The 18,901-nt window shown below is 50.8% G+C and overlaps 1 protein-coding gene across 5 annotated transcripts in view; it reads right to left on the reverse strand.

Annotated features, from left to right (window-relative positions):
- Nucleotides 1-617: 617 nt before the first annotated feature.
- The window catches only part of CEP192 (centrosomal protein 192), a 128,352-nt gene continuing 110,068 nt past the window's right edge, over nt 618-18,901 (reverse strand). For 2 of the 5 annotated variants that reach the window (XR_013639932.1, XR_013639931.1), the window contains exons 42-47: nt 17,775-17,894; nt 15,107-15,264; nt 14,706-14,853; nt 12,824-12,882; nt 3,133-7,670; nt 2,357-2,837 (exon numbers count right to left, since the gene is read on the reverse strand). Coding sequence is in view for 1 of the 5 variants with exons in the window: in XM_078875821.1 (XP_078731947.1) it covers nt 7,529-7,670; nt 12,824-12,882; nt 14,706-14,853; nt 15,107-15,264; nt 17,775-17,894 (627 nt within the window). In the remaining 4 variants the exon portion in view is untranslated. The other 3 variants (XR_013639933.1, XR_013639934.1, XM_078875821.1) reach the window with 3 other exon arrangements.

Below are 18,901 nucleotides of genomic sequence, written 5' to 3' on the forward strand. Positions count from 1 at the left end.
CGTGTCTTTCTCCCCGTGGTCGCGTTGATTTTTCTCCGGGTCCTCCGGTTTTCCCCTCCACATTTAGAATCAACATCACGCGTTTAGAGGATCTGGCTGCTATACATTTCCACATGATAAGCCACCCAGTTGAGCTATCATTTGTGGTCAGGTCTTTTCTGAAAAGAAGCAAAAAGCTCAGTGGACTTTACCTGCTAAAATAAAAAAAAATTATCATGAAAAACTTGGAACCGCTAACTCGAGCTCAGAGGAGCGCCCTGGCATTGGTCCGGATCGATGGATGGAAATTCGACATGACAATGGCTGGGTAAAGTCTTTTCAATGAACACAATTATTGTTGGCTGAAAAGAATAAATTCTGGCAAAATTTTCATAACGGAGGGAAAAATTCACCAAGATGACACTGGATGGGATGTTTGAACTTATCATCTGACGAATGGAAGGCACATGTCACTCTGCCCTCGAATACACAAATTTATATCCCACATTTCCCCTCAGAGCACGAGGTAGCGTGAAAACGATCGCGTGTAGTGGGGGATATTGTGCAGGCCGTGGGATGGCGCGAGTTGGCACACGAAGAGCGCGCCGCTCGCTGCTTCGCTGCTTCGGTCAGCGCGACCCTGCCGCCCCCCCCCCCCTCATAGTCTGCTGGGGCAAGTGCAGCACCTGCAGACATGCATAGACGCACACGTTCAAACTCTCACACACACACATGGAGATAAACACGGACAAAACACTCACGTATTAACATTTCGCAGACTGTTGGGGCAAGTGCGTGCCGTTAGCGAGCACCTATTAAGGCTGGCACAGGTGTAGTGTGGGTAAGTGTGGTCAGCACCATACCCGATCGCCTTAAGTCGCACATAATGATGACGTTTACACAGCACATCTATGTCCGAGTCGACCCATGGGAGGTCTATGGTCGGGTAAGTTATTACTCTGTTGACGTCAGCCATGGCTGGGAATTTAACTCAGATGGCCGAGTTCATAGCACAGTGCGCTAACCACTACGCAACGGCTCCCAATATATACAAAGATCCCGCTATACTACTCTTAGGTTTTTTCGGTAAAGTCACGTAGGTAAAAAATTGTAATTAATAAAAGTAAAATAAAAGAAATTAAAAAATTCACGACGTTTCGGAAGCAACACAAGCCTCCGTCTTCAGGTGGAACCGTCACAGCCACGACAGCTGTATCAAGTAAATGAGAGATCACAAGAAATACTACCCCGTATATATAATGGTTGAGGGGGGAAGGGCCAGGAACGGCACACTTTTTTATTAATATGGTAAGGTGAGGCTTAAGACCAAGAGTAGACTGCATAACAAAGGACTGAGCCTTTGTTATGGAGAGGTGCGGTTTGTAACTAACACATGGCATACATAACAAAAGTGTGAAAAAAGAAAAGCAAGTAAAAACTAAAACGGGTAAAAACAACAAACTGGCTGTCTATCAATAACCTGTAATAGTTGTCTGTCAAATAAGATAGTCCAAATAAGTGTAGTTACATCTTTTTTGCATGGTTAATCACATCTTTCCAATGATTACTCAGTTTGTAACCCTCATCACGGTTGGAATTATGTCTGTGTTTGTATATCCCGCTATACTGTAGGAGCAAGTGCTGTTAGCGAGCACCTATGAACGCCGGCACGACACACGAGGGGTGGGGTGGCCAGCACCAAGCCCGGTCGCCTGTCTCCCTAGTGGCGATGTTAACACACTGCACCAGGTACTCATTTGAGGCCGTGACGACCTAGGGGAAGTCCAGGACCAGCTCAAAAAATCGTCACTGGTGTTGGCCGTTAGCAGGATTCGAACTTGGGTAGCCGGGTTCGTAGTGCAGAGCGTTAGCCGTTGCACTACCGCTCCCCACGCTCATACAAACACGAAGCACACGCAGATCTGCTTATAGCCTGAAGATTGTTGGTACAAGTGCTGTTAGATTCCCTTATAGGGCTGAAACAACACGCCATGGTGGGGCCAACACCACGCATGCCTGAGCGTCTCTGACCGCCACGCCACGTACTCATGTTAGGCCGAGCGGCCCGAGAGGAAGTCCATGCCAATGTCACGGCCAGGAATGTCAACCAGTATTGCGGAGATCGCAGCGCAGTGCCAATGTTAATCACCGAGCCACGGCTCCCATCGCTCACGGTTCATTTTAAGAGTGGAATTCCGTCAAATGAACCTTTGCACACTTCCACCTCATAGCCAATGACGAGACTTTCCAGACGAAACGCACACTTCTGTCTCACGTGCACTCACTGTATATGTCCAGCGTTCGTAAATGTTGTACGCATGACTCCCTTGCGAGAGTAATAATGCACCTCTCACCAGTTATAAATACATTTGTTTTATTCATGTTTTATTAATTGGTAGACAAAATAAAGTGCAGGGCAGCACACGCTGAAGAGACAATTTCACACTGCTGCCATGTATGCTGAAGTTAACAAACACTGCATGAAGACAATGCTGGTGAGGATGATGATTTGATTACAACGAGACAGCTGATCAGTGCTGTCCAGCTCGACAAAGGCAACAACAGACTTGGGGGTGCTGTCCATGGTGGAATGCAATCGGTGTTCCCCAGGCTCCAACAACGAGGGAGAGCTCATCTACACTGTTGGTCGCAACCAACTGAGAGATTCCATATTCTCGTGCTGGGGCTCAGTCTGTTCTGAAAATACCAAACAACCTTAACTAGTCACTTCCCAGCGAGTGGTTGTGCTTCCGCAGACGCCAGTTACGCGGCAGAGGCCACTCGGCACATGAGCGGTGTCGGTGCGATTCAACCGCGGTGAAACATCGGGGCTCTGTCCACCGTGAACGGGCGAGCAGCTGGGGGGGGGGGGGGTCAAAGTTAAACAACAAAGCACAGGCGGGGGGGGGGTAACTTAGTAGCCTGCTGGGCCTGGACCGCAGATGCCAACGTGAGCAGCAGCAATTTGTAAACGCAGCCCTCTCAACTCCCGCCCAGCCACACACACAATCACTGCCTGCTCGCGGCACTTTCCATCAACGCACTAATGCAGTCTGCGAATTAATGTCAAAGCGGGAAGTTGGCGGACAAGCGAAGTTGGGAGCCCGAATAGGCATGGGGAGGTTTGCGGGGGGGGGGGAGATCCACACGAACCTTGCCTGTTTGCATCAAACACCAAGGGTGCCGTTCTCATCCCGATGATCGGTCGTTTCCCTCCGTTGAGATTTTGCGGTCAACACCGTGGTGGCAGCTCCACTGGCGGGAACGGAGACGCAGTTATAATTCTTTTAAAATATGAAAATTACAAAAAAAACACGCAAACCGTCGAGATGAGAATCATCCCGTCCGGAGTAAACATTCCCATTCTCAATTAAAGCAATGGACGTCAAGGGAACGCGAGCGCGCTCGAGGCAGTTTACGCAATGTGATGCCGGTGGTAGCTCTTGGCTCCAGTTTGATGAGGTAACAAACTCCAGCCCAGATGATCAGTCTCTGGCGACTCGTGCAGGTGGTCTCATTGAATAATCGGTGCAATCCACTGTCATAGTCCATTCGATCCTGTAGCTCCCATGGGGACAGTTATGGCGAGAGTCCAGTACTAGTTTATTATTACTACACATCGAATGTGCATTACCTAGACGGCTCAAGAGTGGCTTCTGCACACCGGATCCATGCACCACCACTGACACGAAGACTGAACAGGGTGACGAATGGGCGGTGGCCATGTATTGTGATGACGATGACAGACGCCCGGCCAACATGTCGCAACTTGTAAAGAACAAAGCTAAATGTGCAGCCCTTCAAATTGCTCGTGTAACCTGCTGGCAGAAGGACCTCTACGCGAGCTCTAGCGATCTCTCCAGAGGGCACGTGGCCTACACTTCCACGCTGCCGACACGTCCGCGAAGAGTTGAGCACTTACACTTTATCCCACCACACACGACTGTCTGATCGACTGTGGTGTGCTCGGTTATGCTGCTGGGTGGAGAGGTGGGGGAGTTGAGAATCTGGCACCGTTGTTTGAACTGCCGCGTCCGGAAGAGGACCCGGCAAGTCCATGAAGAGATCACATCAAGCGACATTCATTGCTCTGTACACATCGCTACGTGTGGACCCGTGCTCTACACGTACGATGCCAGATTATTTTCCAGCAATAACGATGTGAGTAAACGTATCTCTAGATACAACTAGGAAATGCCCCTGGGAAAATCCAAGGCCACATTTTGATTGGAATGTATTCATTGGAAGAAAAGCCTAATGCTCTAGACCCCTTGAAGACCACGGGAAGCTGCAGAATCTGGGCACGGTCCAGAGAAAAACAATATTTAAAAAAACTCACACGTGCTTCGGTTAATAATGCAGCATAAGCCCACCAGACGCTGGTATATGGGCTTCATGGGATGCTCACAAATCCGGGTTAAAAAAAAAAGTACAAAAATAAATTCCCCACAACAAATATAAAGATGGGTTGGCCTGGTTCTTGTTAGTCCAAACCATGGCGATATAACGAACACTGCTTGACAGGCATCTACTGAATGCATCACACGCCGTATCATCCAGGGTAGGCTCCGAACCAGCGGTGTAGTCCACATACGCCCATTGCGCGGGTCACTCTCCTCGCGATAACTTTGTTGACCTGTGGCTGTTCATTCTGATAAGCCTCGACTTGGGTTAGAATTCACGACCTCTCATGTGCCGACTGGGCGAGTACCTCCACACACTGCGAAGGAGTGGTTTCAATCTAAAATAATGTAAAAGACGCATCCAAGTCCAGTAGGAAGTATCGATCACGAAGCATCTTGTTTTGGGATTAAGCGTCAATGACCGCGTTTGTAGTGAACGTTCTCAGCGACTCCACCACATCTCGCCCGGTATGGCCAACGCCAGTCCAAGAGCTCTCGACATTGAGGTCACCTCATTGGGATCACCAAGAGCTCTCGACATTGAGGTCACCTCATTGGGATCACCAAGAGCTCTCGACATTGGGACAGCCTCTGAATTCCGGTGTTGGAAAGCAATGCAAATAATGACCTCAACTCCAAACGTGCATGGGACCGCCGTGGTGGCGGCATGACATTGTTCTCGTGAGACAAAAAGGCCACTGACTTGCACCACACCAGAGACACACGCTCAGTGCATGTCGTGTAGCCAAATATTTAAGCAATTTGTTTTTAGTATATTTTATATATTTGCTGCATTTTTTTTCCAATTAATAAGGCCCAGTCTGAGTTCATAACAGTCTCCTGGGTACATACAACTGTAGACGAACGAGGGCCTGGTGCACGTGTTGAACAGCTTGAAATGGCTTTTGGCTAAACGCGCGCACAGCTTGCAAACTTCTCCCTCCACGTCACGTCACAAGCTGCTGCCGTGCCACCAATCGCGCCACCGTTGCCCATCACGCGCGGCTTTCGTTTGTCCCGCGACCTCCTGAGGGCACCGCCACGACCCCGTCCAGCTCCACCAGCTTCCTGCAGAGCCCACAGCCGCCAGCAGCAGCACGTCCCGGACACGCGCGACCCCTGCGCGCACGCTCTCCTCCACCACATGTGGGAGTAGGGCTGTTGCCACGCCACCTGTGCTGGTTGACTCGCGATGCCCTCCGTTAGAAGAAATTAAAAGTGGCGGTTTTTATCGGTTGCATTCTAACACACCACTCAAGACGAAACACGTACACGTAGTTTCTACCCTTTTCCCAAGATATGCCCTAGTGTGAGAAACACTCCTGCAGTAGTAATCCAGGCATATGTGGACTTCACACTCTCCGCAACTGCTAGTGTCCTTAAAAGTAACTATAAACCTAATGTAATCCTAACATTAAACCTGGTCTAACCCTAGCACAAAGAGCATAAAGCCCGACACAAAAGCCTTCCACACGAATTCATAATCCCTAAACACAAACATCTCTAGTTTAGCTCCATGGACTGCCATGGCCACGATGCGAGTGAGCGTGTTGCGTATCAGGGCCGGCGTGGCAATGAAGGATGGAGCTAGCGCCAACAAATGCCCGGTTGCCGGTTTCTCCATTCTCGGATGAGGCTACCGAGGGGAGGTCACAGCCGTCACGCGGCGGTGAGCACCACGGCCAGGTATTGAACATGGGAATGCTGGGGGAGCAGAGGAGCCGCAGCTCGCCACATGTACGTGCACGCACGCATGCACTCAAGAATAACACTTTTGCTTTTTGTTGAAACAGAATTGTGGTTTGAGCCTGCCGTCCTCCTTGTAGGCACGGCGTCTGTTTCGTGGATTTCACCTCGAGGGGACCCTCTCAGCTTAGTTACAGGGCACGCTGCCCCAGAAAATGTTAATGCAAAGATAATCTTGTAAATGAGCTATTGCTGGAAATTTTCCACAACCAACCCATGATACCAACAAACAATATTTTGCTGTGGACCAGACTCGCCTACCTAATACCCCCAATTGAACCAAGATCAAGCGATCTCAAAAAGGCTTCCATTAATTTGTCCGCCGTGTGTGTGTAGTGTTGTATGTAAACACAAGAGGAACAGTTAATCGCTTAAGAAAAATGAAGGCAGCTGCTGCTGTGGACGGGAGTGAATATTTCTTCTTACATTTAGGCTTCTCGGCGAATGCTAACATGCGAGACAGCCAAGTATGTGCATGTGATCATGGGTAGGTGTGACTGGAATGTGAACGGGCGTGCATGTGTGTAAGTGACTTTTACGAGGAGGTTCGTGAAGGACGCTACTGGGCAGTTTTAGGCAGTTGCCCTCCAACAACAGCGGAGGGCAAAGGAGCGACGCTCACAACAATGAGCGGAGTGCCAAGCGGCTAAAACGCAGCAAGTTGGCAGAGCAGGGGATAAAGCTAGTGCATCTGCCAGTTATGTCAGTCAGTCAACCCATGGCACCTGGGTCTGTCCCGTGACCTCTTGTCAGCGACCCTTCACGTGGCCTTGGAGTGCACCTGGCCTTGCACAAGCACCTTGGTGAGGTGACAGCCACTTAGTGGCAAATGGCGGCCGCTGCTGTTGAGCGTGTGCGGCTAAACGCGTCCACTCACGAGCGTGTGTGGACGAGTCACCAACGAGTTGCCCAAATTCACCTCTTATAAAAACTTACATCAACAATGTGCGGCGATTTTCGTGGAACGTTACGATTACGAGTGTGAACTGGCGCGCATCATTGTTTTTTAATGCGTGTACAATAATGCGCGTGTGAGTGTTCGGAGGAGCATGAATTTATGAACATGTGTGCGTGAACACATGCATTTGCTGTTGTGAATAACCTATGAACGCACACCATACGTGTATGAGCAATAAGTACTGTTTACGTGCGTGCATGACCGCGCATATTCGTATGAGCACGTGAAAGTGCGTATGTACGAGCAAGCACATCACGAGAGCACGTGCTTTTGAGCACAAACACACCCGTACACAAGAGTACACAAGAAAGCACGATTGTGAGCACAAGGACACGCGTCTACACACACGTGCACATGCTTGTACACAAGAGTGCTGGAGTGTGCTAGATCATCGATAGCCTGATAGGAAAGCACCGTCTCCCCCCATCCTCCTCCCTGTGCATCACTGTGGGGCGGCTATGGCCTCCCCGTGCAGGCGCACGGACAGACTGCTCCCTGGCGCCGTCTCGATGACCAGAAGCCCCTCGCTGGTGCCGGCCACCAGTGGCTTGAACTGCACCGGTAGATTCACGTAGTGCTGGGCCCTGAGGGAGTGGTGTGGGCAGCAGAGAGACAGAGGAGGCATTGTGAGAGAGAAAGAAAGGGAATGTGACGAAGGCATTCGGATGCCAAGGAGGTGCCCTGGGAAGCCCTCCCCTGTGTTGCTGTCACATCAGACCGTCACCAATCACAGCCTGCAGGACATCAAATATAGAATTCCCATACAACAATGGAGGTCCTGCGAATAGACTCAGGACTGTGGAATTTACAACTTTGATTCAGGGGTACAGACAGTAGATGAGTGCCCGTCCACACAGGACATCACTTTGACTTTTGACTTGCGTCCAGACAAAGGCCGTCAATGGGTGGTCATTTTCTCAATGAACAGTCTTTGTTTACGGACCCACGTTTTCTGGTAATTTTGACTGCACTGTGATACATGACGTCATGCAGTGCGACCATTGCTGACCGAATCGACTTCACGAGAGGCACTCACCAGGAGGGACATATTTGTACAACTCCACTGCTTCAGAGGCTCTCACAGGGAGGTTCTCATCCCCGACTCGGTTTTGTTATGAAATAACTTTACAGCGTGACTAATTATGATTGAACTGCCTTCATAAAACCAAACTTTGAGTGAAGCCACGGCCACTCCCCTGCATGGCCACGCCAGGCTGCGTCGCAACACACCACCACCGCATCCACCGCTAGTGGCTCACTGGGCTGTCCATCCGCATGGCCACCCGCCCTGTGCACGCCCCTCGTCTGTGCGTTTTCGCTTTGGCGAAACAAAGTTTGCTTCCTAATCAAAGCCAGGGACGGTGGGCTAAAAAAAGCCTCATGTGGCGGTCGTGAACAATCGCGAACATGTGGCGACGATGCTTGCCATACAAAACACGGTCCGCTAATTGTGTTTATAAAAAAAAAATAGCGCTGCTTTGAATTGCACGTCCAAGCGTGGTGGTAGACAATATGGTCACTGTGGAAGGAAATCAAGATGTCCAGAGGAACGCTTTAAAAGCAGGGGACAGGTCAGAAAATATATTTGCGGTACACGCTGCACAATGCACGTCGCTGCCCTATCGCCTCCAAGTGTCTGGACCACAGACGTGCACTACCACCACGCTCGGGCTGATGTTTAGGTAAATTCAATGTTCAGTTTCAGTTTCCTGCATTAACACTCAGCTGGGTGGCAGTGGTCAGATTGTGCGGCTCACAATACTAAGGTCGAAATCCAAATCAACGAAAAATTATTACTATTTAGTAGGTAGTCAACAGCAGTTGTTCTGTGAAAGTACTTTCCCTTCACGGAAGCAAGATAATTGGTTTTTTACCCTTCTATCTGGCAACAAAACTGACACCTTTTTACAAGGAGTCATGTTTGCATAGACCGCAATACCTGCAGTCATAATACAAACAAAAGACATAACTCTGATAATGTGCACTGTCGTTGAAGTTGATTGGTCCACACCCGAGACAGCTTTCCTTAGAGCCTAGTCTCACATGGGTTGGACCAGATGACGCCAAAATGGACCAATCAACTTCAACGACAGTGCACATTATCAGAGTTATGTCTTTTGTTTGTATTATGACTGCAGGTATTGCGGTCTATGCAAACATGACTCCTTGTAAAAAGGTGTCAGTTTTGTTGCCAGATAGAAGGGTAAAAAACCAAGTATCATATTTTTACTGGCAAATGAGGTTCCCATAGTGGAAGCAAGCTGTTAACTACCTCGCCTGGTATGCAGGAGGTCGTGGTTTCGAACCCGATCCCGATGCCTGTATATTTGGAGTATGCATGTCTCTCTCCCCGTGTTCGTGTGGATTTTTCTCCAGGTCCCCTGGTTTCCCCACCTCACATTTATAATCGACGTGCATTTAGAGTATTTGGCTGCTATACATTTCTACATGATAAGCTACTTTGTTGAATCATCACTTGTGGCGAGGTTGCTTCTGAAAAATAAATACTTGGTAAAATAAAAAGTTTAGTTTAAGTATTTATTTATAGTGGTTTGCTTACCATTCCTAAACTTTGCACTACCTTTTGTTTTTTTCATTGTTTGCTGTTGTAACCTGACCCACCCCTACTGGACATTTGTGAAAAAGGGCATCATTCCTTATCGGATTTCTCCAGGCTAAATAAAGGTTCTGATTCTAAATGTGGACGGTAAACAAGACATAAGCGCGCTGCCCCACACTTTTGGTGCAAAGAACTCAGATTTTGAAATAATTAACGGTCATAGAACCCAGATGAGAGCGTTACGGAAATAGCGCGGGTAATCGAGGGCGACCGCGTTGGGATCGAGCGTGGCCGGGACTTTGGACTCGCGATGGCGCAAGCGTGGCCAGGCCAACAGTCTCCCCCGGGTTGCCGGGTCCTCCTCCTTTTTTTCCAGGAAAAAGAAAAATGATGGCTGGAATTCTGGTCTGAGTGGAAGGAGGAGTGGTGGAGACGTGTGTATGTGCGTGCGTTACGTAAGCATGTCTGCACTCGTGTACACGTGTAATCGTGTGTATGCGTGCATGTGTAGTGGGTCCAACTGAGTCGCAGACATTGTTCCTTTTAGAGGCAACACTTTTATTTGTAACACCGTAACACAAAGGGGTAAACTGCCCCTTTACCAGACTCCAGCGAGTTACTGCTACAAAGGGTCGATCTCTCACTCGGGTCTCCGACCACGTGGTTGCCTCGTAGGACGGAGAGCTTCAGCTTGAGACGTAGAGCTTCCCAGCTTATAGGTGTTGAGCTTCCAGCTTGTAGAATGCAGCGACCCCGGTCCCGCTCAGGGACCCGCCTTATATCCCTCTCCGGTCGGGGCCTCTTCGCCCTCGGCCCCGCCCACCTTCCTGAACATTCTCGTTCCCTCTCGATCCTTCTCAAGAGCTCTCTCCGGACACATGGTCATCCACTAGTCCCCCCACCTGGGGCCCCCTGTGTGGACATTCCGGATCACGTGTCTATGGGGTTAACCAGAGTGCCATGGCCCGGGGCAACCTTGCCCCTGGGCTGACACTCACCCCCTCCCCCTCGGGGGAGCCCCCACCACACACTGTGCGTGGTGCCTGCACTATCCCAGTGCTCGCCAAGCCCCGTTATGGCTGGTATTACACACAGCCACCCACATGGTGCTGTCCACGATGTAGGAACATCGAACGGCACGACCCTTCCAGGCCGGCACCATACAGTGACATCCCTGATGTCACTATATCACCCCCCCCCCCCCCCTTCGTAGCATCTAGCCTTCCCAGCTGTCAACTAGCCCCTCAATGAACAATAAGTGAAATGCAACGAGCAAAAAAACAGTGTGCCTCAACAATAACAAGAACAGAAATAAATACCTCAACCCACTTGTACAAAAATGACACTATGCGGTGGTCCCGGCTCCGTGCGGGACACAGCGCAAGTCGCCAGCGCCCCGTCCCGATGCAAAAGTTGCTGGGCTCGGACGCACTTGGCGATTTTGTGGCGTGCGTCCGCTGGAGGCCCGTAGATCGAAGGCCTGCGTAAGGGTGGATCTTTTCAGCGGCGGGATGGCGAGAAACGCTGCAAGGGCGCCTTCGTCAATGGCGACAGGTAGCGCTCACAGTACCTCCTTCTCCGACCACCCCGCCAAGCCGGCGTTCGCGAGGAACCGCCGCTTGAAAGCCACCCAATCGCCGTCGGGAGCCATGAAGTCTTCGACAAAGGGAAGCCGACATTGGAGAGCCGGGCTGTCCCTCAGCGCCGATGGCGCACCTTCAAGTTTGTCAGGCTGCGCGCTCCGCGCAGGCGGTAAAATGGTGGCCGATCGCGAGGGCTACGCCACCGCGTCTTCCGCCCGTCGTGAAATGGCAGCAGAGTTGCCATTCACGAGCGGTCTTGCCGCTCCTCCCGTCGCCGGCGAGATCGCAAGGCTAAACTCCGCTAAGAGCGAAGTCGCCGTGTGGAGGAGCTCCGCGAGACGCTCGTGCGCCTCCCGGAGGATCGCCGACAGCGAAGCATCGAGCGCCCGGACGGCACCCGGCTCCGCTGACAGCGTCTCCCCGCATCCTCCGGAGCTGCAAGCTGCACGAAATCCTCGTCATCCTACGTCCAGGTACTTGGTCCGCAACGTGTAGAGTCTACAGCTTACTTGAGTAACTAGCGTGTTGGCCACTTCCGACACCAGTCGTAGTGGGTCCAATTGAGTCGCAGACGTTGTTCCTTTTAGAGGCAACAATTTTATTTGTAACACCGTAACACAAAGTGGTAACTGCCCCTTTACCAGACTACAGCGACTTACTGCTACAAAGGGTCGATCCCTCACTCGGGTCTACGACCACGTGGTTGCCTCGTAGGATGGAGCTTCAGCTTGAGATGTAGAGCTTCCAGCTTGTAGAATGCAGCGACCTCGGTCCCTCTCAGGAACCCGCCTTATATCCCTCTCCGATCGGGGCCGTTCCGCCCTCGGCCCCGCCCGCCTTCCTGAACATTCTCGTTCCCTCTCGATCCTTCTTAAGAGCTCTCTCCGGACACATGGTCACCCACTAGTCCCCCCCACCTGGAGCCCCCTGTGTGGACATTCTGGATGACGTGTCTACGGGGTCAACCAGAGTGCCATGGCCCGGGGCAACCCTGCGCCTGGGCTGACATTCACCCCCTTCCCCTCGGGGGAGCCCCCACCACCCACTGTGCATGGTGCCCGCACTATCCCAGTGCTCGCCAAGCCCCGCTAGGGATGGTATTACACACAGCCACCCACACGGTGCTGTCCACGATGTAGGAACATCGAACGGTACGACCCTTCTGGGCCAGCACCATACAGTGATATCCCTGATGTCACTACACATGCATGCGTGCGGAGAGCGGTAGTGTAGTGGTTAGCGCGCTGCGCTTTGAACTCAGTTATCCGGGTTCGATTTATGCTCACGGTCAACACCAGTGACAATTATCTGAACCGGTCCTGGGCCTCCCCGAGGTGGACTCAGCTTCCAATGAATACTTAGTGCAGTGTGTAGTAAATATCGCCAATGGGGAGAGAAAGGCAGCGGTGGTGCTCGAGACCCACTCCATTGTGTGCCGTGCCGGCCTTCATTGGCACTTGCCCCAACAATCTGTTAAGGTTATATGGGGGATCTTTGTCTTTGTGTGCGCGCGTGTGCGTGTGTGCGCGCGTGTACTCGTGTATGCGTGTGATGGTGTTCCCAATGGAGGGTGATGGCAAGGCTCCCTGCTTACCGGATCAAGTGGTTCGAGTGCTGAATGTGGAAAGGAGCTCGCGCACACACAAACTTCAGCTGCAACGACAAGACGGACGTGAAAACGGGACAGGAATTAGTTTTGGCATAAAGGTTTTTTTGGAGGGATTTGTCTTGGAAATTATCCTTGGATTTGATTTGCCTCTGGGTGACAAAGCAACTTGTGTGTAGCGCCGTAGATGGGCCGCACTTACCTGGAATGGTGGACGGGGCCCATCTATGGCGGTACCTTGTACCGCCAGGGGAGGGGCTGCTGTCCTTATCAGGGCCGGGACTCTGTGCGGCTCAGTGGGCGGAACTCGCACCCTGGCTAGGGCGAGCTAGAATAGCCTCCCCCGAGGCACCCATAGCCGGAGGACCCTGAGTGTAGTCCTGTGTTAGGGCAAGTTAGCCTGGAGTCAGTACCTCTCCAGACAGTGGTGTAGCCCTGAGTGTTCTGGGACTGTACTGCCGAGTGTGGTGTTAATAAAAAGTGTTGCCTCCAAGAACCATCTCCGACGTCTCCTGAATCCACAAACACTACATGTGCAAGAAGAAATGTCACCATTCTCCGCTGGTAGTTTTTTCTGTGAATGCACTTTTAACCCCAATATATAGAATCAACAATGCCGGTGGCATCTTGTCCCAAAGCCAAGCATTTTGCATTCTGGAACTCCTTGCAAAAGGAAACGCATCCCACACATACCGTCGAGGAGTGACACAAGTAAACCACTCCTGAGTTTGAATTGTGTTATTCTGCGGTCTAAACGGGACAGCCTTACCAATAAACTGGTGACTTTAAAACACACACACACATCCCTGTCCCACGGGCACAGCTAAACAAAGTTTCCCATCGGATCCTGCAGATTACTCCTATTGACGAATCAATGGTAAAATGTACTCCATATACTCAGGGAATAAGGTCCAGAAGGGATTGCATAGTTCAAACGTCAATAGTGTTAACAGGCAGCTTTTTGTAAGGTCAAAAAGCTTCGTCTAGTTCAAATAACAAACATTGCAGCGAGGTGATGCCTACAGCCGTGTTCATGTGCTGATTTCGCCTTTGTTAGGAATCATCAACACAGCCCAGCAGGTAACCTCCGTAATGTCACAGTATACATGGGCTACTTTATGCATCAAAATGCGGCCATAAAATTAGCGAATGAGCGCAGCACCTTGCTGCCAATTATTAGATGAGTGCGATAACATCTTTAAAAACATTATTGGACCTGAAGAGGCCGCTCAGTGATCCCATGCATTACCAGCTTTGCATTTCGTACTGTGTGGAGACAGTGAAAGTCTCATCTTTATGGCCCGCACCCCGAGACATTTACGTCGGAAATGCAATTCAATCTCCAATGTAACCACAGAAGAGAAATTTGGTGGGATTCAATGTTCTCTTTAACAAGATGGAAGAGGTGGCTCGGAATCAAGTTGCGAGTTAAAATCCTGGTTGGTGGTTGACTCGGACTTGGATAGACTCGCTCCCACCACAAGAATGCCTCGATGCTCCTTTCAGATGGACGTCACTTGGACTTTTAGTCTTCTCTTCTGCAAGCGAGGGCTGAGCGAGCAGCACCTGGATCTGTTTATTGCTATTGTTGTTGTCACCGCTATTACGCTAGTTCCCCAGGAGAGCCTGATCGAGTCTCAAGACCCTTTGTCAGGAGGGTCCTGCTAAGTTGTCACAGTAGGGGGCGGGGGGGGGCAACGTTCCAAAATGTAATCCCAATTGAGTAATGTTTTGCACCAGGATGTTTGGCGCATCACAAGTTACATTGTGCATTTTATTTGTTTGCATGCCAAGTGTTCCGAGGGCTCAAGGAGGTGCCGTGAGGACTGCTGGACTGCGTGTGGCGGTGGTAGTTGGGACGGTCACTCACGGTGTGTGGCTGCGACGTTTTGTTCCGGATCGACACCTTGACAGTGCTGGAGGAGCCGAGCGCCGTCTGTGGGAAGGAGTATGACTCCCGGGGCACATAGAGCCCACCAGCAGCCGTGGTGGTAGCGGTGGCACCAGCACTCCCCTTCCTGCCCACACATCCCACAAAGCAACGCGCACCGTTATCCCAAAACACGGTGGACGGTCTGCTACAGCGTTAAAAGAGCAGGATTCTAGTCCAAGTCTGTGCAGGAGCACGGTGGGTCCCACACCTCCTCATCGGTCCGCTGCACCAGTAGCGTTTAAATTAAGGATTCTGAAAAGTGTGCGAGCAAACCCACAGCTAAAGATGACGTGTGCACGTTAGAGCCGTGGGTACGCGGGTGCGGGTTACGGGTGTACCCGTCCTCGTGTGCCGGGCAGCCGTGGCTGTGTTGGGCTGGCGCGGAAAGCTCAATGCCATCCCGCGCCCGCGGTGGGCTCGGTGCCGGCGCCGTCTTCACAAGGCCCACAGGAACCGCCTCCGCGTCGGTGCCTCCGCCCAGTGTCTCCCCGAGTGCCTGCGATGGACAAGGTGCCAGCGTTAAGCCCCCCGCTCCAGGGTGTACGCACACTAGAGGTGGACTGCTGTAGCTGGTCAATGGCAGTGGTGTATCGTAGTTGGCATAGCCCAGCCCCTGGGCACTTGGGCCTCTATACTTCATAGCTATGCCACTGGTCAGTGCAGTCAGTGGTCACCAACATAAAGTGTCAATTATCCATCATCATAAAATAATAAAGTAACTTTTTTACCACATAAGCATTCATTAAAATATCCTTTTGGTCCATCAGTCTATATGAGCCTTGAGGACAAATGATTTGCTAGAGGATAATACTGGGCCGATTCCAACGTCCTGAATCTCATCGTCACCGTCACCGGTTAAACAACATGTTGGTGCATTGTGCAATGAGTTATCATTACGATGACACCGTCACACATTGGCAGCTGTCCTGTGGATGGACTGGCCTTTTCCATGGGAATGTGGAATTTGCACCAATGTCTCAATTTGAGCCACTAACAGAGTTGAGAACTAAACAGTGTTTAAATAGAGAAAAATTGGCCTACTCTGGTGAATGAAGTCAGAAGGGTCCTTAATGTCCACTTCACAACAGCAGGCAAGCTTTGGTAACAATGCACAGATATTTTTCTTGTCCTCCCGCATCTCTGATTAAGCACAGTTGGTGACGTACGGTTCGAAAGAAGTCCAACATACCTACACACTTATGGTCGGGCAGCTGCAGCGAGAATCAAGCCATTGGCTTACTCAGGCCACGTTTATGAATAAACCGCTCAAAGGTCCTCAGCGTCGATGCTCAAGCTAGTGTGTGGGGCGGCAAACATCTCTACCCCGACCCAGTGGTGGACATTCCACATGTCTTTCACAAGCGGTCATTCTATCCACAGGACAATTTTTGTTAACTTCCCACACAGTAGTGGCTGCACGCAGCCCAAGTTGGGTTTTGCGCTCGCACCCTCAGCGATAGCACAACTCCGACTCTGTCGACAGTGCCACCCGGCTGGCCTTGCAAGTATGTAATTATGGTTTGCATATTGCGCACGCGCTCCGGCGTACACATGCACACGCACGCGCGGGCGCACACGCACGCATTTAATAAGCGGCCATCTCCCACTCATTAGGGAGGGAACCACGACAAATATAAAGGATAATAATCCAATAAAATTCCCCGCATCACATTCAAATTCAGAGGCATCAAAGGGGCTTTAATTGAAAAACTGGGATTTTTTTTGTTTAGGAGGGAAATAAAAATAAATAAAAAGCCAACACTTTAAAAATTAAAAGCACGGCGGGGCTTTGAAGCAGGTACCCCTCTGTTGGCAAGGACTTCAATACCAGGCGAACCCCACGCTGAAATTTGCATTTCATCAAAAGCTCCTAAACCTTGGGTCTGTTAATCCTTCATAACCCTCCTCCCTGGAGTTAATTTATTCTGTGGCAGTTTTGCCAGCTGTTTGGACTAACTCCGATGGTGGATGCGGTGTCGTTGCGGGGTTTTCCGCATGCGCACACGCGTTCGATGGGCTGTAACTTAGAATATTTAATGTAAGAAAAATCAACCCCTATAAACAATTCAACAAAAACTCAGCACAACTATCAACAAATGCCATGAAATGGGAAAAAAAATCACAATTGGCAACATTTTGGGCAATGGGCCCTTCTTACAGCATCTCTGCTATGAAGACGGGCCATGTGCTGCTTAAGCACCACGGCCAATGCAGGATCACAATAACATGTGAATAACAAATTTATTCATTTACCACAATTATTCAATGTTAAGGCGCCTCGTACATTTTTTTTACGTACAAAAAAATATACCCCGTATAGCCTTTACAGTGTTGGGGCAAGTGCTGTGAGAGAGCACCTATGAAGGCTGGCACGGCGCACAAGGAAGAGGGTGGTCTCGATGTTTCCATACTGCACCAGGTACTCATTTGAGGCCAAGTCGACCTAGGGGAGGCCCAGGTTCGTAGTGCATCGCACGAACCGCTGCACTATTGCTCCTCACAAACATACACATCTGTACAAGACAAATAACCCTCGTATAGCCTTAACAGACTTTTGGGGCAAGTGTTGTTAGCAAGCAGCGCCTATGAATGCTGGCACAGCACACGAGGGGGGCCGGTGGCCACGACCACACAAAGCCACACCAGGCACTAATTTAAGGCTGAGACGACCGAAGTGAGGGCCAGGATTGGCTCCGATATCGCTCGCCACTGATGTTAGGCATTGCCGAGAAATGAACTCGAATCCCTGCTTCCTTAGCGATGGGGCGCTCTAACTACTGTGTCAACAAACAACAATCGCCATTCGCCACTAAGTGGCGGTGACATCACCACGGCGCTTGTGTCAGGCTATGTGCACGTTAAGGCCACGTGAAGTATCGAACGCCTGCTGGCAGGAGGTCACGGGGCAGACCCAGGTGCCATGGGTCGACTGAGATGACTGGCCGATGCACCACCTGTGCCCCGCCACACACGCACGCCACACACACGCATGCGTGTGCTGCACACCTCTGCCGAAAGCTGCACACGTGTGTGGTCCCGTAGGTGTGTGTGCCCTTCGGGGTGACACTCCAGGTCCCAGAACTGGGCGTAGCATCCACCATCGCGAGGCATGAATTCAGCCCACACCTGCGCAGCAACACAAACACAGAACGCTGGTGCTCACTGCAGTCCAGGAGAGGTTCGTTTTGCGGTAATCATTCCAAGCTGTGTGGACCTCGGGGAGGCTACCCTGGATTCTCATTTCAGGCCGAGTTGATCCAGGGGAAATTCTTATTAGGTCCCATTTCAGACTGAATCTGGGGGAGGACTTCGCTGTTTGAATATTTCAGAATGAAGTGACCTAGGAGAGGTCTTTATAACAGGTTCCTGGTTCAGGATGAGTTCATCTGAGAACAGCTGTCAAAAAGTTGTCATTTCAGGTTGCGTTAACTAAGACGTATCCACAAATGTGGCGCTTGATTCAGGCTGGGTAGACCTTGGGGTAAACAGGTACATGTAGATCCCTTTTTGTCAATCCACTGTTGGAAGATGTGGCCTCTCCACATCTTGTGCGTCGTGGGGGTTATTGGACCATGTTTCACCAGGTTGGTCAGTGAGAGTTGGTGGGAGTGGAGAACATGAGCGTGGAAGCATAGAAGCACAGTACAAGAACGGAGTTTGCTTCCCTGCCTGCTGCCAACATAGCACAGCCCCATTGCTGCCAATAGCAACCTGAGGTGCATGGTGGCCACCCATCTGAGCTATCCAGGCTCAATCCGGTTGCATAGCACTCAGCACTAGATGTGCTCCCTCCATCCATTCCCCTGATCTTCGATATCAAGCTCTCTGGTTATCAGTTTAACAACACATCCTGTATAAAGTTGTCATCCTCGGTTATAAAGCACGCATGTTGGGTCAACCGGCATACTTAGCTTCCAGTCTCATTGTACATTGCATCTCGCAACCTCCAATCTGGTTCAGGGGCTTCCTCCTTATCAAAACAAGGTGGCGAGATGTCAACTACCTCGCTTTGCATAAAGGAGGTCGTGGGTTGGATTCTGACCCTGACGCCTGCATATTTGGAGTTTGCATGTTCTCCCTGTGGTCGAGTGGATTTTTCTCTGGGTCCTCCGGTTTTCCCTCCAAATTTTGCC

This window comes from Lampetra fluviatilis, chromosome 42, assembly GCF_964198595.1.
Source record: "Lampetra fluviatilis chromosome 42, kcLamFluv1.1, whole genome shotgun sequence".
Taxonomy (NCBI): domain Eukaryota; kingdom Metazoa; phylum Chordata; class Hyperoartia; order Petromyzontiformes; family Petromyzontidae; genus Lampetra; species Lampetra fluviatilis.